The sequence below is a fragment of the Dermacentor variabilis genome, chromosome 7, assembly GCF_050947875.1.
Source record: "Dermacentor variabilis isolate Ectoservices chromosome 7, ASM5094787v1, whole genome shotgun sequence".
In the NCBI taxonomy this organism is placed as follows: Eukaryota; Metazoa; Arthropoda; class Arachnida; order Ixodida; family Ixodidae; genus Dermacentor; species Dermacentor variabilis.
The window spans coordinates 165190463-165212924 of NC_134574.1; the positions used below are offsets into that span (position 1 = coordinate 165190463).

At 42.9% G+C, this 22462-nt stretch overlaps 1 protein-coding gene across 24 annotated transcripts in view; it reads left to right on the forward strand.

Moving 5' to 3' along the window:
• The window catches only part of LOC142588429 (MAP/microtubule affinity-regulating kinase 3-like), a 164209-nt gene that overhangs the window by 130359 nt on the left and 11388 nt on the right, over positions 1 to 22462 (forward strand). For 15 of the 24 annotated variants that reach the window (XM_075700142.1, XM_075700143.1, XM_075700146.1 and 12 more), the window contains 5 exons: positions 2622 to 2765; positions 6198 to 6281; positions 16312 to 16563; positions 17583 to 17603; positions 22149 to 22202. In XM_075700142.1, coding sequence (XP_075556257.1) covers positions 2622 to 2765; positions 6198 to 6281; positions 16312 to 16563; positions 17583 to 17603; positions 22149 to 22202 — 555 coding nt within the window. Of the gene's footprint in view, positions 1 to 2621; positions 2766 to 6197; positions 6282 to 9285; positions 10415 to 16311; positions 16564 to 17582; positions 17604 to 22148; positions 22203 to 22462 lie in introns of those variants that run through there. The other 9 variants (XM_075700141.1, XM_075700158.1, XM_075700157.1 and 6 more) reach the window with 7 other exon arrangements.

Consider the following 22462-nt stretch of genomic DNA (forward strand, 5'->3'; position numbering starts at 1 on the left):
GACCATGGCCCAACCCAAGGACAGATTTCACCTTCATGGTGACCTGCAAGTCATGTGTGAGCAGTCTCATGACACCCTTGTCAGAGGGGTGGGTGTTCAATATCACTTCGTGTTGGTGCCATTAGCGGTCGGTCAATATGTGCTCTGCGTGTGTGGTTTCAGAGGGCCGGATGAAAAGTCTTGCAGCTTTATGGAGAAGACTGCTGGGAAAGTGATAGAAGGGATAGGATTATATTGCAATTTAGCCACGTTTCAATCATCCGATCTGTGCATTAAGATTCAATTTCTTTGCACCGATTGTCCTGACAGAAAAGCAATGAGATTGCTTCGACCATACTGTAAATCTGCTAAAGTATGGATGGGTTCATGCTGCTAGTTGAAACAGTTTTGAATTTGGAAGCTTTCCACAAAGTTGGCACTCTGGAATTATATAACACAGCAAATGCAATGACGGGCACTAATCACTGACGCTGATTTGAGGAATCTCTGTGCTGAGCAAAAGGTGCACCTGGATTGGTTGGTTGATGGTTCGTTATGGAACTTTTGGTGCACCATTTTGATTTTTTCTCAATATTGAATGACTGGTTAATTGAAAACACTATATTGCTGATTCGAGTAAATGTCTCAAAAAACAAATTTTGCATAGGACAGTAGAATCCCGCCTCTTGTACAAGAGAGGTGCGACATTGAGTAAGTATGATTTCAGGGGTGCGTATGGTAAAGCTTAAGCAGAGAAGTTAAAAACATATGCAACTTGGCAAGGAAGTTGATGTGTAAAGAGCCGCAACATTTCACCACTTCTGAAAACCTGCATCCCTTGCTGGTTCAAGACTTTTCACCGAACCCTCTCTATGGCAGAAAGGGCAGTCTGTGTGCTTTTGCACAACTCTTTTCATGATAGGCATTCATTCATCCTTTCTGACAAGTGAACAAAAATTAAATAGAAATTGAAAACAGATTTGTTATGAACTACATTTTGTAGTATACTTCAAGCTATTTCCTCGTGCTCGAAGGTTCATCTGTCATAATCAACTCCGTGCTGTCTTTGTCCGAATGGGAGGCAGAACAGATTTTGAGGCAAGCATTGTTATCGGCTACATAAGGGTTACAGTGTGAAGCCATGCCTCCATGCCTTCATGATAGAAGTGTCCTTTGCTGAAATTGTATGAAAGTGCATTCGCTGGAACTGCATCAGTAAGTCTTCAAGAACTACAGGAAAAATTTGCAAAGGCTGGGAAATTGTCGGGCCAAAGGCGTGAACAACTTATTGGTGTTAGAGGAAAGCGCGACTGGAGGCATAATGTTGAGTTACATTAGTGTGTTGTGTTAACTTATGTTCAAAACCTCTGCATCGTGCTTTGATATTTAGATCGCTATGCAGGGTAATGACGGGTGTCACAAAGTAGGATTTTGTATTCTTCAATGACTGTGATAGTATTTTACCAGTATTTCACCAGAGCATAAGAAGAGAAAGTAATCTGCACATTGTTTGGCCAGTCATGAATGAAATGAAATGTGGCTGTGCAAAACTGGCATGGTGCACGTACTTGTTCGTTGTGAGTTTTGTGGCTCATATGCTGTGAGTGCCAGATCAATGGCCTAGAACATTGCAAAAAGAGATCTGTATTTTAACGTTTACAGCTTTAAAGTTATTTCCCTTGAAGAAGTATTACCTATTCCAGTCAGTGTGACTATAAAAAAAAGGTGTACCAACCATGTTCACATACCCTAACAAATCAAGGGTGCAGTCTAGAGTTTTTATCAGTTGCGGTACTATTGGGCTTTACATGGGCTTACACTTATTTGCATTTCGCTATTGGGCTCTACACTTGAAGGGTTGATCTCTCATCTTATTGAAATGAGTTTTATGAATGGCTAAACATAAGATGGAAGCAAAGATCGGCTGCCTCACAACTGCTGTTCACACAGGAGGCAAGCAACTGTGAACCATGGTGACACTTTTGGTTTCACAATCCCCGATAGCCACAGAATAGAGAAGTGAGTAGTCACACTGAATGTTCTGCTTTGGTTAGGAATTCTCCGGCACTATTTACATAAAATGCAGAAGACTGCCTTTACTTTATTGTGAGGAAACAGTCGTCTGAAGAACACCTGCATATTCACTTTCCTTCCTTGGCCAGTTAGTGTGCGCTGCAATGGGATAAATTTTATTAATTTTAGCTTTGGAATGCAGTCCCAGCTCGAGGAGCAGAGTTTTGCTATTTGTTGCTTGCTCAGTCTGTTCTGCCTCTCTGCGTGTGATGTTCTCGTCTAGGAGATGAACAGCGGCTGTTTTGCCATTGAGTGTTGCTTGCTGTAGCTGACCTTGCCACGTGTGTGGCGAACAGTGCAGACAGCAGAAGAGATGAGCAGTCACACACGTGCACTCCATCCTTTGTCTTTCTTACATTGTCGTCTGCACTGTTCACCACACCAACTGCAAACCAACTAGCTTGACTGACTTTGTGATCCCCTGGCTGTTTGTTGCTCCTGCTGTTAAAGAAAGGCAGAAAAAGAATGGGTAATGGGGTAACTGGGCACTTGGACAGCCAAAGGCGAATGTGTGTCTGACGTTTGCTGCCCACCCCTCCCCGCCGCCCGTGGTGCGTGCCACACCACAGCAACAGCTCACTGCTGGAGGAGGTTGGGGGCGGGGCGACGCCAATGCGAGCCCGAGGTCACACCAAGTCGGCCTCGGTGTCGTGCACCGGCCGCTCCTCCGACCTGGTGCCTCTCTGCCCTTCCGACCCGCTCAGGCCGCCCAGGTATACCACTATGCGCGCACCACACATCACGAGTGTATATGCCCGTTCGTCACCACCCTGGTGTTGTCTCCCACCCAGTGTGCCCTGCCCTACGGTGTTCTACCTTCGTTCATGCGTGGCAACACTCCAGCTAAGCTGAGCAATCGAGAGAGATAGAGTACACTCACTGGCAAAATGAAAACAGCAGTGTTTTGGTCAAGGAAAGCACCTGAATAGTATTGTTTGCACTATAAGCAGGAGACAGAAAGGAGGTGCGGAACACTAAGCCCATGACATATGGAGGACATGATGGACCATCATGATGTCAATGGCATGTAATTATCATTGAAGCTTTTTTTGACCGGAATCGTTGTGAGAGGTCCAAAGTTGCATCAAGCCAAACAGCCATTGTGTCCTTTGTGCTGCAGTCTCTCGGAAACAATGGTCTCAAAAACTGCCAATAGGGACCTTGAAGTGGAAGCAAAAGTCAGAAGTTGATGCTGCTGATAGATTTAGCAAATGATCGTAGTGACTGGACCAAAAAAATGAATATTAAACTTCTCACTAGAGTGAGTATTTGTCCGAAGGCTGAAGAAACTGCAAAAGAAAAACGAAGGTGGCTGCCTTTTAATTTGCAGCCCACATAGCCAAAGACTTTAGGGGGCTGATGTTGTGATCAGTGTCTGGAAATGATATTCCTGGCCTCGTTATGGCTGAAGTCGGGCCAAGATTCACGACGTTGCTGCACTGTTGCCACGTGTGGAAGCTCTCTGTGAAGACCCTGCCCCATCTTTCGTCACATACTGCACATGGGAATATTGGGAGGACGTTGTGCCTTCAATGTCTTGCATGTGGCTGCTTGCACGTTGCCTCTAGCCCGCTGCTTACTATTTCTGTGCTTGTCTGTGGCGGCCCTTGTTTGTACTCATCTTCCCATTTGCACATTTGTAACACACTTGCACACTCGGGTATTCCAAGCAGTCTGACGTGGTACACTGTTGTACGTTGGTCGTCTACCCTGTGTTTTCCCCATGTCTGTCTGTGATACTTTAGTCACACGGGCGAATTTAATGGCACATTACTTCACATTTCCTTCAAATGACACTAAATTCGTCTGTCTGACAGAGGGGTTAGACTCATTGCGGCATTATAGCAAAATCTATAAGGCGAGAGAATAGTGTGGCAATTCGTGTTTGTTACGGCACAACTGGTTTAATCTTAGTCTTACCGGTTCCCTTTACTTGCTCTATTTAATTTTTTTCTTTTTGTATTGCCTGTGTATGCTACCTAATGCCTAGTCAATCCTTGGGTCTGCTGCAATATGTGAAATTTGTTATAAGAAGGGACTGTATAGTACTGATGGAAAGTGCTAGAGTTTGGGATGTCAGCCACTGCATTACGGACATCAAAAAAGAAAATGCCAAGATGACGAATGTTGGAGAAATGGATTAACCACAACATTGATCTGCAACGAATTTCATTTTGCAACAAGCTTGTTCTTCATTCTTTTCCTAACCCGTGTTGCTTTGTGAGATGGTAGTAGTGTATGATAGTATGGTATGTAAGTGACTAAGTGATGTGTTGGTGGGAAAGGGGTCTTGTAGTGTCAATGCCAAGAAATCATGAGTAAGCACATGTATGGTATGCTTGTTGCAGAGTGGAATGTTGGTTGCGGGTCAGCGCTGTGTTTCCCCGGTCTTCATCTTTGCATTGTCTTCAGCATATCCATACTGACAAGGAACCAAGCGTGTAGGAAGAGGGTTGCATACAGAGACTGTGTGCTGAAACTTGGGCCCGCTTTCGAAGCTGCTTGACGTCTGCCACTGTGCAGACGAGTCTTGTGTTGTGGTGCCTATTTTTCCAACTGTGCTGGTGGCGGTGCTCATATCTGCCAGTGCAGGAACCTCATTCTTGCTCTCTGCCTTTCGTTGGCTGTGTACAGTCGAACCCAGTTATAACGAACAAGCTTATGTGCTAAAAATAGTTTAATATACCTAAACTGCCATCTGCATATCTCAGCAACCTTCGATTTCCAGATGGCATTGTCCTGTTCAGCCACACTGGGGATGAGTTACAGCCAATGATTGAGGACCTTAACAGAGAGAGTTTGAGTGGGGTTGAAGATTAATGTGCAGAAGGCAAAGATAATGGTCAATAGGTGGGCAAGGGAACAAGAATTCAGGATTGCCAGTCAGCCTCTAGAGCCTGTAAAGGAGTATATTTACCTAGGTCAATTACTCACAGGGTACCCTGATCATGAGAAGAAAATTTACAGAAGAGTAAAAATGGGTTGGAGTGCATACGGCAGACATTGTCAGATCCTAACTGGAAGCTTACCATTATCATTAAAAAGAAAAGCTTACAATCAGTGCATTCCACCAGTGCTAACGTAGGATGATGATGATGATGATGATGATGATGATGATGACCTGTGCTAACATACACGGCAGAAACTTTGAGACCTACAGAGAAGCTCAAAAACTAGTTAGGAACCATGCAAAGAACGATGGAACAAAGAATGTTAGGCTTAATGTTAAGAGACAGAAAAAGAGTGGTATAGATCAAAGAGCAAATGGGTATAGACAATATTCTAGTTCACATTAAGAGAAGAAATGGAGCTGGGCAGGTCATGTAATGCGTAGGTTATATGACTAGTTGACCATTAGGGTTACAGAATGGGTGCGAAGAGAAGGGAAGCGCAGTCGAGAACGGCTGAAGACTAGGTGGGGTCATGAAATTAAGAAATTCGCAGGTGCTAGTTGGAATCTGTTGGTGCAGGACAGGGGTGATTGGAGATCACAGGGAGAGAGGCCTGTGTTCTCCAATCACCTTGCAGTGGACATAAAATAGGCTGATGGTGATGATGATGAAACTGGCGTATAACAAACTTGAACAAGCTTTTTATGATGCGTTCATTGTATACGGATTTCTTATCTTCAGTTGAAAAGGAAGCAAATAAGGAATTCATTTATTGAAAACATCATTATGCGCCGTTTCTGTTTGTCAGCGTTGATAACAATGTCAGTCTTAATGTGCCAGATTGTGCAGTCCACTTCCCTGGCCAAGCAGCTTGCCATATACTGTGATACAGTGTGGTACCCCTCAGATTATCTTGCGTGCACATATGCTCAAAAGAGAAAAAACAAAGTAGGCATGCAAAACAAAAAGGAAAAGAAAGGAGAAAAAAGGAAAACTATCCCAAATGCTGCATTTGTGATGTGCAAGCAGCCAGCGCCTGCAGCGGATGCCTCGAATTCGGTATGTTCAGTGTCCATTTCATTATTAGAATGTTATGTCACACAAATGTCAGTCTGGAAGTTTTGTGTGCTTGATATATAACGTAATTTGTGTCATCTGCGTTCGTTGTATTCGAGTTCGACTGTACCTTCGCCTGTACCAAATCTCGTTTCTTTCGTCCTTTATTTCTTCCCCTTTTTATTTTTTCCGTTTTAGAGAAGCAAAGGAGGTTAGACAAAAAACCAGGTCCGGTTCGTTGTTGTCCCATTGGAAGATTCGCTTGCCAGTGAATAAGCCCAGGTAACAGGCTACTCTGTGTCTGCCTCTGCTAGTGATGCGATGATGACCCCCCCCTCCTCCTCCTCGTCTGCTGTGTATGCGAGAGAGAGAGAGAGAGAGAGAGAGAGAGAGAGAGAGAAAGCATCTGCTCACATGCACTGCCCTCTGTGCAGCACAAACCAGCACAGCAAGCTTTTACAGCACACACTTGCGGTGCAGCGTGCACACTAGCCTCAGGCTCTTAATTGCATGCTTGTCTGGGCTTGCAAAGGTCTCTTGATCCTCGCAAAATGTCTTTGAAAGGGCGCGCTATTAGTTTGTGGTAGAAAGGAAAATTACAGCTGTATCATCAAGAGGCAGAGAGATGGCTTTGTGGACTTCAGATTAAACGCTGGTAGATGGTATTTCATATCAGATAAAGTTCTGCTGTGAACATTAAATGGGCTAACGATGATGGTATTCTAATTTAGATAATTTAAGTGAGGCCAGCAAAGGCCAGTTTGCTGCCAAGCAGCTTATTTTTGCACTGTTGCAAGAACTCCCGATGCTTGAAAGCATTGTTTGACTCGTTCGTAAGTTAGAGGGCTTTTATGGGCAACTTAATTGCTCTGCTGTGCTGCAGTTACTACTGCTGACATTTTCTGATGTTTTGTGCTTTTGCTGCACGTAAAGAAAAACCCTAATTTTTCTTCGAATCTGTTGCACGCTTTAAGTGCTTTGTGACAAGCAACTTCTGTCGTTGGCTTATTGCAGCCACACAGAATAGACCAAAATGGTAACGGGGACCTTTTGTAGCCTGGACAAACCTACTGCTGGTTGCTTTTTGCTTGGCACTGACTAACCTTGAACTGCTTGGCACCGTCATGCTTCTGCCGTGAAAGAGTAACACACCTTCCTTGACGCCTAGTCTACTTTTGATCTTCTACCCTCCTGTAATCACAGTCTGAACGAGGTGATGAGGAGAACAGGTGCAGTATTCTTCAGCAGTCACTCTCAAGGACACTATCACTTTTGCTAAATTTTGCGCGGCTAGGTACCGGACGTGTTAGTGTTATGTGGCCAACAGTCTTCCTGACACTCTGTCAAGCTCACTGTCTTTGTCCAGTTGTGAATCGCATTGAATCTCTGAAAAGCGACCATATTGTTGAAAGTGATTGCTCCAGAATACCACCCCAGTTGACTTCAACTGATAACTGATGCACTGCACCTTTAATTCTGGAAAAGCCAATAGTGCCAGCAGCTCAAGAATAAAATATCTGTAAAGTGGAATGCGGCATGCAAAGGTGGGCAACCCCACTAAGTTCTGACCTTCGACTTCAACCTCAAATTCATATAAGGGGACATTCAACTCAAATTCATCTTAACCTTATCAAGAAAGGTGAGGTTGGCAACAGCTAGAAATTGAGCGAGGCCAAAATTCTGACCTCAACTTCATGTGTTTATGTGTTTATAGTTGAGCGAAATTTATGTAATGTGTAGGACAGATAGCCAATGGACTATCAGTTTTACAATGGACGCCAAGGGTAGGGGGAAGCATTCTAGAAGGGGTAGAGGAGTATAGGCGGTGTGACGAAATAAGATTTGGAGACATAAGATGGTGTCAGCTGGTGCAAGAAGGAAGTACGTAATTAGAGATCGATAGGAGAGGCTTTCGTTCTGCAGTGGACATAAATTAGGTTGAAGACTGTGATGAGGTAGAATGCAAGGTGTGGTCCAGTTTTCAGCTACTAATGTTGATATGTGCTCGTCCCGAACTAATGAGCAGGAAAGTATTTAGTAAAATTTCCTTGTGTAAATTTTTACTTCTTCAGCAATATGTCTCCATGTTAGGTATAGGTTTCCCAAGTTATGAGGCATGTTGACAAAGCACGTTTTACAGCTGAAACCTCCTACTAAACAACTTTTTGTCACGAAGCATTATGTTTAATTTGCTCTATTATGGCTTTAGTAGCATGACAATGTGGACATCTGAAGCACACAGCTGACCTCGAAGTGGTTCCTCTCTCACCAGCCCAGTTTTCATTCAGAATCACTGATTTTGCATCTTAAGCAAACAGACCAGACAGGAAAAAAATAGTTTTTTTTACAGCAGTAGTTTTTACTGGAGTATGTCAAATGTGTATTGATAACCACTTCATCCTACTCTATCAATCGTAGACATTACATTCGAGCACAGCTTGGATCAGCTTAGTTCTGCATGTATGCTAGTACAATGTACATTGGAGAGCTACTTTCAATAGGTGAAGTGCCAATAGTGACGGCACACAAGAAGAAATACAGACAGGACAAGGCGCTACTTGCAACTGTTTATTGAAGTCTCAGGTGGCTGATTATATAGCCACGAGGAGAGGAGAATTAAAAAAGAGGGACATTGAATATGTGAATGCACACGTGCGAGAACCCTGAAGATATATGTGAAGGGAATCACGCTTAATCTAAATCTAAAACTTATCTAAAAACATGCTTTCATTCGTGTATATGTTCAGAGACTGGGTACTGACACAGTTTTCCCCTCTTTTCTTAATCTCATTGGCCTCCAACAATTCACGCGCAACAGAATCTTTACTTTTATACATGATTGTCATATCATGAAGCCTTGCTTTACATACTTGTTCATTCTCATTTCCGCAGGCCTTGCAATGAAGCGGCAAGTTTGAACCATATCCATTTTTCAATGAAAGCTTATGCTCCTGCAGGCATTCATTAATACATCGGCCAGTTTGGCCGATATACTCTTTTCCACACTTCAGTGGTATGTGGTATACTACCCCTTCTTCACACTTAACAAAAGGGTTCGTATGTTTAATAGAACACCCTACTTTTTTAGAGTCATCCGGACCAATCAGGCGGCACAAAGTAGCAAGTTTTCGCGGCGCGGAAAAAACCACAGGAATTTTTTTTATTTCACGGCGACGTGTTTCAGATTATGCGCATGCGCCACTTTATGAGAATATGGTATCACCACCGCTTTAGCTTTCTTTTCGACTGTTTGACCTTCTTCACTTCTTTTTCTTTCTTTTTTCAGTTTTTTCAATAACGCCTCCGAAACTGCGCTTAAAACCAAGCAAGGAAAGCCAGCCTTCCTCAACTTCAAAATCTGGTCGTCAAAGCTTGCTTGTGCCTTATGACAGCACGATTTTTTCAGCGCGGATTTGAGGCACATAGTGGCAATTGCTCGTTTAACAGTCTTGGAGTGTGTAGACTCATACGGCAACAATTCTTTGCGGGCATGGGGTCAGTACATCCAGCAGGAGCCTTCGTCAGTAAGGGTTATGTCAAGGTCTAAAAACTGCAAGCTGTTATCCTTAGCTAGTTCGAAAGTAAAATCTAAGCCTTTTCCTTGCTATTTAAAATCAGTTAAAATGCCCTGCACAGTATGCGAGTAAGTCATGGGAGATCGTTCCGTCAGTAAAATTAAAAAATCATCAAAATACCTTAAAACCTTGAGCACTTTGCCTCCGTCAAACACCTTCGATAGCGCTCTGTCGATGCCCGCAAGGAAAATGTTGCAAAGTACGGGAGCCACGCACGAGCCAACACAAATTTCTTTCTTTTGCACATAAAAGTGGCCTTGAAAACACCCAGCTGTTGAGCACAAATAAAACTCCAAGAGTGCCATGAAGTTATCCACGGAAATTCCTGCGGTTTTCTGAAAGGATACCTGCCCGTTCATCTCAATGCAGCTCAGGACGGCAGCTAACAATTCTTTTTGCGGAATAGAATAAAAAAGGTCAACAACATCTATTGAAAACAAGCATCCTATCGATTGGGACTCACGTAAAAAGGCTATGATGTCAAAACTATTCTTTACCATGAATAGGTCATCTATAACCAATGTGTTAAGCTGCTTTAGAAGGTAGCAGCTAACGTTATTTTGCCAGGAAGCTCTTTCACTCACAATACAGCTGAACCAGGCCAACGAAATTAAGAAAAGAGGGGACAACTGTGTCAGTACCCCGTCTTTGAATATATACACGAATGAAAACGTGTTTTTAGATAAGTTTTAGATTTAGATCAAGCGTGATTCCCTTCATATATATCTTCAGGGTTCTCGCACATACGCATTCACATATTCAGTGTCCCTCTTTTTTCGTTCCCCTCTCCTCATGGCTATATAATCAGCCACCTGTGACTTCAATAAACAGTTGCAAGTAGCGCCTTGTCCTGTCTGTACTTCTTCTTGTGTGCCGTTACTATTGGCGCTTCACCTATTGAAAGCTATGCACCAACTAGCCCCACAACGTGTTTTACTGGAGAGCTACTGCTTGTGGTACTGGAGCGTTTGCCAAGCCACATGCTAAAGCTGCTGTTGAGCATTTGTCATATCAAGAGAGAGAGAGAGAGGAAAACATTTATTACTGGAGAAAGAAAAAATTCTATTCTAGTCGAGATTCTAGTCGAGACTCTAGAGGAGTTTCGACTAGAATAGCTTGTGTAAGAGAACTTCAGATTTTGGGGGGATTGCTTGGAGCCTATTTAAGGAGTAAGCATCCCTCTTTAATCACAATTAAAAAGTGATTTGTGCAAGCCACTTCCAAAATGAGAAGTGAGTGCTTGCTGATGGTATAGAATTATATTAAGAGGCCAGGCAGTGACCTTGCAGAATAGGATTTTGATGTCTTCAGTCCGCTGAAGGTCTAGCTAATCATGGATTTGAAAGACAGCAGTTGATTTGTTGCATGTGAATGGCTGCACACGCACATGCGAATAGTTCTTGTTCTTATTATGGTATATACATAGGGTCCTTCGTTTCTCGGTAAAACACGGATTCCCAATCTGTGCACTCCAAAGAAGATCGATCAAAATTGCATTAAACCCGATTTCTCTCCGTGCTTCAACCTTTCGTAAAAATAATAAATGCAGGTGTTGTAAAACTAATGAATGCTGCCCACCTCGTGTGAGCAAGTGGTCAGGACGCATTATGTTAGTAATATTATTATTGTATAAATATGGTATATATGCTCCTTTTTTTTAATGCAGAAGCGAAAACTGGCGTGTGTAAAAATATAATATTTTCAGCGCCTGGTGGGCCTTGAGTGAACGAAAGCTTTTTGACTTTTTAGTAGCTGTGTTTCCACGAATACGACAGTGGTGCACTGCAATGCATTTCCCACACCTTGCACACATTTAAATGGAGGTAATGCGCTAGGAAATGAATTAACTGAGCATTGGCATTGCTCTGCATTGCAAACGGTAGCTGTGATGTTGAGAGGATGGTTACTGAACTATGTTACATTGAAATAGGGGGGGCTGGTTCATCTTGATGGTATTCCATTTGTCTAGTTGGTATTACATTTTGTTGCAAGAGTATATATACTGGAAACCAGTAAAACAGAACAACAGCAGACAAGGAGGAAAGGCACGATAAGTCTACTGGGGGTGCAGAAATAGAAAGTATGTGAACAAGGACTTGTAAGATATAGCAAATCATCCCAACTCCTGCGAAACATAGATGTGTGTACTGCCTTTTGTGTTTTTTGTTAAAAAATGTAGAGAGGGAAGAAATCGCCAAACCCATCTCTGTTGTTTTGATTGGTGCAGTTTCTTTTAAACGCACTAATAATTCCTGTGAATGAGGATTTGTATGGCTGTTTGCCATATTGTCACGTGGTAGTGACGTTAAACAACACAGTAGCAATACTGTGAAAGACAAAACTAGCTTTTATTGGGCGAACCTGTGCCCACAAAACAGGCTACACTTAAAGCACAACGAGAGTGGCAAACACAGTTGGCGATCGGTGAAAATCTGATCAGCGGGTCAAGCGGGCTTTTATACAGCAGTCGTCGAATGTTCCAGAGTAATCGCTGAGACCCACGTGCCTTCAACAAAGTTCTACATTATTCGCGTTGCGCACACATGCAATCAGATTCGATAACATTCCAGAAACTTCCGATACATGCAGGCCCGTCCTGCGCTGTGCGATAAGATTTGTTAGGCGGTGAAACGTGATGGCCTGATAAAGATAGGCAATACACGTGTCAATATGATTGACTAGCAGCTCTCTTTGCCATTATATGTTACTGTTAGTGAATTCACTTATTTAAATAGAAAGTTTATTTCTGAAAGGATGCCATTTCTTGTGTTAATTGTTTGTAATGGTTAGAAGAAGAATCACCGATGTTTCCCCGATTTATGTGCCAAACAGGAGAAAAAGAAGGTTTATCTCTGGTTGTAATGTTTAAAAATAACACCCGATTTTTGCCTCAAGAATTTCCAAAAATGTAGAACCTGAAAACGAAGGACCCTACATGTACAGGCTTGTCAGGCGCTGAAGCAAGTAGCTTGAATTAGGAAGGGAACTATGGTGTATAGTGCTAGTGTTCGTGTATGAGATAATGCACTGTAAGTAGTGAGTTTTTGTTTCTCACTGAATGCATTAAATCATCCAACTCAACAAAACTCTAATAGTAGATACAAGCAGCCCTGATATCTTTTGTGGACTTGTAAGCATCTTGCTTAGCATTCAAGAAACGTTGTTTGCTGTAGCATGGCTTTGAATCTACTCGGGGTATAACAAAGCTGCCACTATGATAAACATTTGGCTCATTCGACTCATCTGAATTGCTGTAACTGTGTTCCACGGCATTCTCATTCACTACATGCCATTATGTCCTAAAATCTGTTTTACTACACAGACCTTCTTTTGTCTATTGCAACTTCAGGTGTTGCAGAAACCCATAGCTGCACCACTCCCCTTTGACGGCTTTTTGTTTTTCCCCGCAGCATGGTGTGTGGGTTTTGTGTACATTTGTGTATGTCAACTTTGTGGTGACTGTGCTGTGTTGTCTTCTGTCACGCTTGCTTAGGGCACTCTAGTTTTACCCCTCAAGAAGCTCTCGTGCACTGTCCTCTTTCTCGTGTGAAAGAAGAAGAAAAAAAAAAACCCACCCCCATGTAGTTGTGTGCTTTAGTTGGGCTTCCAAGTGTGGTGCTATGTCATGCACAGGGACTGTCATTCATAGTAAGGTTGCAGACAGTTTTAACATGGTTGAAATGTTTAAGTGTAGGCATGTAGTGAAATAGCAAGAGGGTCTAGACCTGAGCAGCAGTAACTGGTGGTAGCCTCGTGGGATTACGTGTTCAACCAAAGTGCATGCAACTTTTGCTGTACTACTAGCCAACTGTATTGTGCTACTAATATGCTTGTGTAAGCATGTCAGCACCAACGTATTCAAAGTGTGTGTAGCTTTTTGAAGAGAAGGGTTGTGCAACACGAAAACATTTGTAATATGTGTGTGAAAGTTTATATTGCAGTGTTACAAGGTGGCATCACCAATAATGCTGCGGCTGCATTCAGATACATCTGCATTTATCACAGTAAAAGCCTTGGCCCAATAAAGCTATATTGGGTCACTCTTCATCAGTTCAGGTATTTATTGCTAAACTTTTGGCATTAGCTTCAAAACTAGAAATGGATCTAGCCAGGTCTTTTCAGGGGCTCTCCGGGTTCTGCATGGGGGGGGGGTCTCTTTGTATGTTGTAGCAAAATGTTTGGAAGCTGCAACCAAGCTGTTCTGTACTATTTTCTTCTCTGGTGTGGTAGCTGATGTTATGCACTTTGCCTGGCTCTTTTCGAATTTGCTACAGTACTTGGTTTTTATTGTTCAATAGGTCTGTGGTTATAATAAAGGTGCACTAAAGAGAAAAAAAAATGTGTTGTTCTTTATTAGTTCTCTTTATTAGCAAAGCCATTCTTAACCAAGACTGGAGGTTTGGTAAGCCAGAAAAGGTGAAAAAAAAAAAGCACAGGTGGTGTGGCGCTGTTTTGAAGTTGCTGCACCAACGTTCCATGAAATCTTGAATTTCTATGATGTCAGCTCAGGCCTGGTTAAATTTTTTGTAACTATGGACTACAATACTGTATTTTAAAGAACATAAATGCTGAACTGGGACATAGAGAATTTTTGCTGTGCTGCTAACCCCCCCCCCCCCATAATATCTGCTGCATCACAGTGACATATTGGCGCTATGTTTCAATGTGGAATTTTAGAAATGCAACTTTGGGCATTATTTTCTCTTGTTATAACTGACTTGTTCTTGTGGAGTAACCAAGATAGAGTTTTTAAAGTATACTTTATCATCCTGAACTGATTAAGGGCTTCTCTTTAGTGTTGCTTTAAAAAGAATGTTAGATCAGTGTGCAAAATGATTTTGCCACACAAAAAAAGACCCCCCCCCCCTTGTGCTTACTTTTTGGTGTAGCTTTCAGAGTAGGGAGCAGGCTAGCTTACTGTTAAGCCTCTGAGTTTTTATTCCAGTTGCTTGTAACATTGCTTTAGGGTTGCTAAATAATGTTCTTGTTTGTGAATATTTGTGTGAATGAATGTGTGAATGGAACAACTAGCTATTGACCTTATCTGTGGTGTTTTCTGTAAAATGTGCCAGTGTATCAACTTAGAAACCTCACTGCAGTTTCTCTCAATTTTTTCTGCATGATTGGTAACAAGCCGACTAAAACCTTGCATGCAGCGTTATGTTGTAGATACACGTAGCAACATTGCATGAATGAGAACTAGGTTGTGGTCTGTATTCTTCGCTAGCCTCAAATATAGTGACTATTTTCTGTGCATACATATATGATTTTTAAGAGCATCTCATTACACATGATGTTTCAAGTGAGCAAGACAGGTTGTGTTTTGTGAATATAACTTCAGGTCATCAAAATTGCAAATTGTACCTTTCTGGCATTGCTAGGCCTTGAAGTTATGCAATTCATACTCCACTTTTAACTGCATAGCCACTTTAATTTCTAAAGCCTGCACATTCTGTCTTGCGCATTAGAAGACCCTTTGTCCTAGTTAGTTGTTTTTTATGTTGCCCTGCAGCAACAAAGCCTTTGTTTTTTCTTTCTGCCACATGTTTTCTGCTTATGCTGTTCATTTCTGCAAAGCTTTTGTTCTGACCCCTGTAAGTGGAGCCTCGCACATAAGCAGCTGAAGTTTTTAAACGCATTATTGATGCCAAATGGCCAGTTAAACCATAGTAAGGACCTTGGAGTAGGAATACTTCGCTGCATTTCAACTGGTTATTTCACTGATACGTGTGGTTATCAGATGAGCAAGTCTACGTAATCGTGGCATACTGATTGTGTACTGTAGCTGCCCCATATTGGTCAAACTGCACAACCTGGCTGCAAGCTGGACTGCTGCAGCTCCACTGAATTCTCGCACCTTGGGGAGAGCTCTGCCAGGCTGGTCAGAAATAAGTCCAAGCAGACTCGCTTGCTAGCCCTAACTGGAAAACTGTTCTTGTCTGCAGCACTTTAGAGCTTATTCAAATTGCCACTCAACTTTGTGTCGTACAGTTTTCTAAAACTTCTAATTGCCTTGTGGCATCTTCTAAGATTCATGCAGCACATCGAACTGGTTGCAGACGAAAGTCTACATTGAAGAGTACTTTAATGTCCAGCAGATGCATCCAGTGTGGGTAACAGTATGACAGTGCATTAGACAAAGGATGACCATAGAAACAAGACACACAGAGTGCTGGTACCAGCAAGCAGCAAGAGCATTTGAGTGACAGTCTTGGATGGATCAGACCGCACATATTTACAAGAGCCCGCAAACTAGAGCTGTAGCTACTCTAAGATAGTTAGGTACTTCGGGATAGTTGGTCTTGCATGACAGGTGAAGCAAGACACACAGAGTGTTATGTGTGTGTGTGTTTCTGTGGTCATCTTGTGTCTAAAGTGCTGCAATTCAGTTATCATGCAAGGCCAACCAGCCCAAATTTCCATTTCGGTAGTACATAGCAGGTAGGCCTTTGTTCCTCTCTGGTTTTAAAGTTTCATCTGCGACTGGCCTACTCACTCTGAATGCACATACCTCCTATTGCAAAGGCTTAAAAACACATACTTGTGAGAAAATGTGCAGTGAGGATTTTGCATGATTTTGAAGGGGGGTTTTGTTTGCGCGACTTTTGTAAAGAGTTCATTTGGACACTTGTTTTCCATGCGCCGTTGTGAAAAAGTTCAGAAGCGTTGTGATCTCACTGTTGTTTCGGTCACCCTCAATTCCCTCCCCCCCTACCTTTTGACCCTACCCCGAGCAGTGCGGGAGGGGCCAAGAGCGGAGGCGGGGCCGTGCAGGGCAGCCTGGCGGCGTCCCCGCTGCCGTCGCACACGAACCGGCCCTTCCCTAGGGGGACTGTGAACCGCAGCACCTTTCACAGCGGCCAGACGCGCCGCACCTACAATGGACCGGGCTCGGGTGGCTCGGGCCTGCCCCAACAGTCACAGGACACGTCCAGCGTCTCGGGACGGCAGTCCTTCTTTAGCAAGCTCTCCTCCAAGTTCAGCAAGAGGTGCGCTGTGCATCCCTCCTTTTATTCTCACCTTTGTTGTTCTTTTCCTTCACCCTGTCTGACAATCTTGAGTGCAGGCTGTTTGTATCAACACAAAGATTTAGGCTAACTTTTGCTGTTGCTCTATTGCTACAATTTGCACACAATCATTAAGTTGGAATACTAGTCTGCATGTACGCACTACACGTATGCTGACAGCAGAGGGCCAAGTATGCTGAGCTGACTGTGAGCAGAGCTGGAGGGCGCGTCAGCTTGACTTTGATGTTATGCAGCCAAGCTGACTGCATGCTACTTTCTCTGGCAGGCACGTGTATCGAAAATGTGAAATTAGCACAGTTCTCTGCAGTGCCTGAAAACTTGAAACATGAAAAGCACAAACTGTATCTAACTAGAAGTGTCTTACTGACGCAGGGGGTGGGCCATGTTTTAACTCTATTCTCATTGTGCATTTCAGTTTCAGCACTTGAATGCATTCCTCAAGGCTCTCGATTCCTTTCATTATCATCTGTTCAGATAATTGCGCTGAAATCTTACATGCATGCTGAGAACAAATTCTTTTTTTTATAGCAGATGTTTTGGGGTAAGAGATGAACTACGCATGCATCTTTCTAATCTGAATATAATGGTCATTAATTAGCTGAAATTGGTAAATTAGCTGAAATTGAAAAGTTGGTAACTTTCATACACTTTTCTCTGAGAAAACTTGGGTGTTAAAGGGTTAACCTCAAGTTGAACTTCAACTTCACTTTTCAAATACACAGAATTCAAGAACGGTGAAGTAAGGCTACCAGTGTACTAAGGTGCATGACATTTCTTTCCTTTTAAACACAGTCAGAACTCTAGTGGCTGTAGTAAGCTCAGCTTGGATTTGTGCCCTTTCAGGAAATTGAGAACTTTGAATTGTCTTACAATAATCGAGTGTAGCTTACAGGCATGCACTTTTGTTACCAAGCTACAAATGTGTAAGCAATATGTTTTTCCCTTTCATGAACCTTCCTCCACCTTGTGGGCTTCTGCAGAACTGATTTGCCAAACAATATGTAGGTTCAAAATCTTCCTACTTTGCAATTTTTTTCATGTTTCTATTAAGATATAGATTCTTAAATGAGTATATCTTCCCATCAGTCATTGCATTTTATGCTGAGCATTCACAGCTCAGACGACACAGATAGGAGGAACAGAAATGGGCAACATGAGACACACACAACACAGAGCTTGCGTTGTCAGTTTTTTTTCCTCACCTGTGTGTCGTCTGTTCTATGAAAGTTCTTCAGTGTGATTGAGTAATGAGCTGGTAATGACAGTTCTGCTTTAGCTTATGTTTTTATATATATATAAAATGAAGTTTGTTAAAATCATCGCTATTGCACTTGCCTGAGAAGCATATTTGTGTTGCACATGCGACTAAGGGAAATGCACCACTGAGGGAAAGCTTTCTTTTTAGGTACAGTTGAAGCCCGCGGTAGCAAAATCCTGCAACTACAAAATTCTTGCTGCAATGAAATATTTTCATATCCCTGGCGAACGCATATAAGATTCAATGCATTTCGTACATCTAGAGAACGAAACGTCGCTGTACTACAATCCCGCATCAACAATATTTGCACTAATCCTGCAAATTATCTTCTCACGCAACGCTAGCAGGCTCCAAATTATGCTCAAATGCAATTTCTTTGCACTAAAATTGCGTAATGTACCATCACATTGCACTTGCATGGGTGCCGCCATTTTTGTTTACACACTGAGCGCAAGAAGCGATTGTGTCGAAACGTGTCATGGCCACCACCTTGTTTATTGATCACTTGTTTGAAGCAGCAGCATGTTGCTACCTGTTGTGGCGGCAGCGGCAGGCAAACGGGGGCCCGCGCCCAGCGAACGCGCGGCGAGCGCCGACGCAGTGAGGGAGACGCGTAGCTAACTGCTCCTGATGAAAACCGGACTAGGACTGGGCCAGCTCGCGGCCGTTTATTACTAAAAAGGACTTCACACGCCAGATGACACCTCCTGATTGGTCCCATCTCGTCACATGACAGAAGGGGGGGTGCGCCATCTAGCTAAACTACTACGAAACATAAATGTATGATAACACAGAGATCTGGCAGGGGGCAACACTATACTACACTACCGGCATGTGACGAAGGTTTTTGCTCATCTAGGGCAGTGCATTCAGACCGGGATACATAGCGCAAAAATTACACAGGGACAAGCAGAACACAGGACGAGCGCTTGTCCCTGTGTAATTTTTGCGCTATGTATCCCGGTCTGAATGCATCCCACCAACACGCCCAAACTTCTTCCCTGCTATAGGGCAGTGCCTAGTGTGAGTCTCGGCCAGAAAAATGCAGCAAAAACAAGGAAATCCACGTCCCACCAACGTGGGATTGTTTATGGCGCTTGAGGTGGCGGTTGCAGCATGAAATGCCATGGTTCGGCCTGTGATTGAGCAATCGTCCGGGAATGTGCATTCCTTGCTTCAATAACGCTGGTTTGCATGCGGATTCGGCGCAAAGGGGCCATAATCTCGATCGACTGCCTTCGGATATACAAAATATGATCACTTTCGCGCTTGGCACCGGACACGTCGGCTCCTACGGGCAACAGCATGGGCTGGAGAAATGCTGCTGCATGCGTGGAGTGCTGTTGCTCTGCGCCTGGTGCCAAATTACACAAAATCTCGCAGAAGTGATTGCATCTCTGAAAGCAATTGACCAAGAATTCTGTTCCACGGCAGTGCTGCCACTGCTGGTCGATGCGTGCGGTGCACCTTGCACTGTCGGCAGTGAATATCCATACCTCGCAAGCTTGCCATAGTAGACTAGCGGAATTTCAACAGTAAAGTTTCGTTCTGCAACACATTGCCTGTCTTCGCCGTCTCAATTCGCAACAAGGAAATTCTCGTGAAAACACATGTTTTTGCCAACCCAGCCGATTTCGTTATTGCAAGGTTCAACTGTAATTGCTTTGCTGGCCGCTGCACCAACCTCCGGCATTCATTTGTCCACAGCTTGCGCTGCCCTGTGTGTGTGGATTTCCAATGCTTGGCAAAACAGTCTCTCTCAAGCTCTGCTAGCTTGCGCAGCACTCTTGCAGCGCTCTCAAGTACAGTGCAGTACAAATATTTAAATGGCTGCCTGGCACTGGAGCAGCAGGCACACTGCTCCTCCTACAAACGACCATGTGCTGGTCGTGGTACTGGGAAATATTTTTAACATGGAAGCCTGTTGCCCGCACATATATGTGACTGCAGGCTTTAAAGAGCTTATGCACATGGAACAATACACAACAGCAAATGTATATGTAGTTGTAAAACATGCACATGTAATGAGGTTCTATAGCAGCATAAATTCAGGTGCACACAGTTCCGAAGCTATCACTATGCATTGTTCCGTTTTCTAGTTTACCTGCATTTGTAACAGTGGCCTAATTCAAACCACGACGTCCGCTTTCGAATCCTCATTGTTTAGAAACTAGCTACAGAATGGTGATCACGTCACACTTTCATATACTTGTGCATAACAGCCATTCTGATCCATTACTTCCTGTTTGTTTTAATTTATGCTGATTGTATGTGCATTCATACTTCACACGAGCATGCTACGTAATATTGTTGATTAAATTAAGTGTCCTCTGTGGCCAATACATGTAGGTCAGTGAAGCCTTTGGTAATCGGCCAGCACAGGTCAATTGGGGAAGGTATACCATGTCACCTGCCAAGCATTGGTGAAGGGTGGGAGTGGCAGCCCTAGCAGCTTTCGTAATCACTAAATTTTACAGCTTACAAATAAGCAAGCTGTAAAATTTAGTGATTAAGTGTACCACAAGTGTAAAATCTAGTGGATAGTATCTTTCATTAGAACTGATGTCATGATCATAAGTTGACTGCACTGTACCTGAGATCACTTGTAGCTGGATCAGTTTCCCCCCACCTAAAAACATTTGTCACTGCTTACCAAGTTGCCTTCTATCTGGGTAGTATGTCGGCTTGTTTTTAGTGAGAGAGACAATTCATGTACATGTTAGTGTAATGGCTTTGCAGGTGATTGTCATGCTACTATGCATGATTTCTTTATCTCACTCTCAAGCTGCACTGGTTATCTGGCCTAAAAATTGTGCTTTCAAGCATCACCATTGCCCTAGGCCATTATCACAGCCTATCTCACGCTCACATGTGCCTCGTTTTATGTCATTGCATTTTATTTCACCTGCAGGCTTCGTTGCAGGCTGGTTGAGCCGAGATAATACATATCTCAGAGAAATAACAAAGTAGGTATCTTGTGGTTTAGTCAGCAGAGCAAGAGGATGTGCTGTGTGTGTGGAGAGCCTGGATACCTTTAAAATTGGGATTTCTAAGCTGTCTAATGTGTGTGGGCATGTGTGTACATGCTTGTGTGTGTGAGTTAAAATGTGCTGCTATTTCGGCACATTTTTTGTAACTGGGCTCACAACAACCAAAAACCTGTTTACTGAAACTTGCATTCTTCTTGCTGATGATAACAGTCCCAGTTATGGCTGTTGTGTGCCAATCAAATTGATTGTTTCTTTTCGTTAACAGAACTAAAAGTATGCTAGGCGGTTGTTTTTGCATGTACATATGGTAAACAATAACCCAGTCCTTTTGTGGAAAAATGTGTAAACGGCATCACTTAAATTTCTTATGCTCACTTGTGAATGTGCCTGTGTGCAATCTGAACACAATTTGTCTTATGGCTTCATGTACCAGCTCTTATGTGCCAGCAAAGTCTAATTTGAGTGGTGTTCCCTGCACTTTTGCAACATGAGGTGTTGAATGCAGTGTGGAAGCATAATGTCAAGTGAAGGCAGCGTTGTCATCTTCTGGTTCAGCTCAGCAAACAGTTTGCCTCTACTTAACCACCATTTGGTTTTAGAAGTCACACATAATTGTGCTTGCAAAGTTTGCTTGCTTCTTCATTGATTGCTTTCCTGAATTGTGGTTTGTAGGAAACGTTGAAGCAATTGACAAGGCATGGCTAGTTGAAATATGATCAAATGAAATCATATTATGTAATGAAATCCTTTTTAGCTGAATGTTTGCAGGATGTCTAGGGGGTACTGAGAAAAAGCCTCAAACAGGATTGGCTCGGTTCGGGCCCTCTGCGTGTGGCACCCTGTGCAAAGCACAGGGTATCTGGCTGTGTTGGGAGATTTGCAGTAGATTATTGCACAGTGAGCTGAACAAAAATACAGAAATATTTAGCATAGAACACAATGCGCATAATCATGTAAATAGTAGTAGGCAGCAATAAATGTCACTGTGGAATACACAAAAAATGTGACATACAGTGTGTAAAAATATATGGCTAACATGGAAAGCAAAGATTATCAGAGATAAACAAGCACCAATACATGTTATACATGCCTCTAAAACAAGAAGAAAAAAAGGCTCTCTAGCTTTTTGCGAGCTCTTTCTGTCTCTTTCCTAGCCTGTTTCAAATTGTGTGCTCTTCCTACTCACCTTACTGCCACATGTATCTGTTTTTTTGTTTTAATTTTTTCTTAATTTTATGTTCTTTCACATCCCTGACTCAATTTTTGATGTCTTGACTCTTTTGGTCCTGTCCCTTCAGTGCTGCCAGCTACAATGCTACACCACCACCTTTGCCACGAGAGCTTAGGACAAGGTATTATACACCTCACGCCCATCATCCTGTTTCTATGTTTATTTATTATTTTTTTATTCTTGTGTTTCTCTTTGTGTTATTTTATTTTCACTCATGCTGCCTTGGGAAATCTTATGTCTGCTTTGTTAACAGTCCTGTCCATACATTCTTGTTTCTGTTCATGGTTATCTTGAGAGAGAGGCTGCTTGTTTTTATGTGGGGGATTCCTTTTTCTTTAAGCATCCTGCACTGGTGGTGAATTGCAAGTTTGGCAGCAAGGG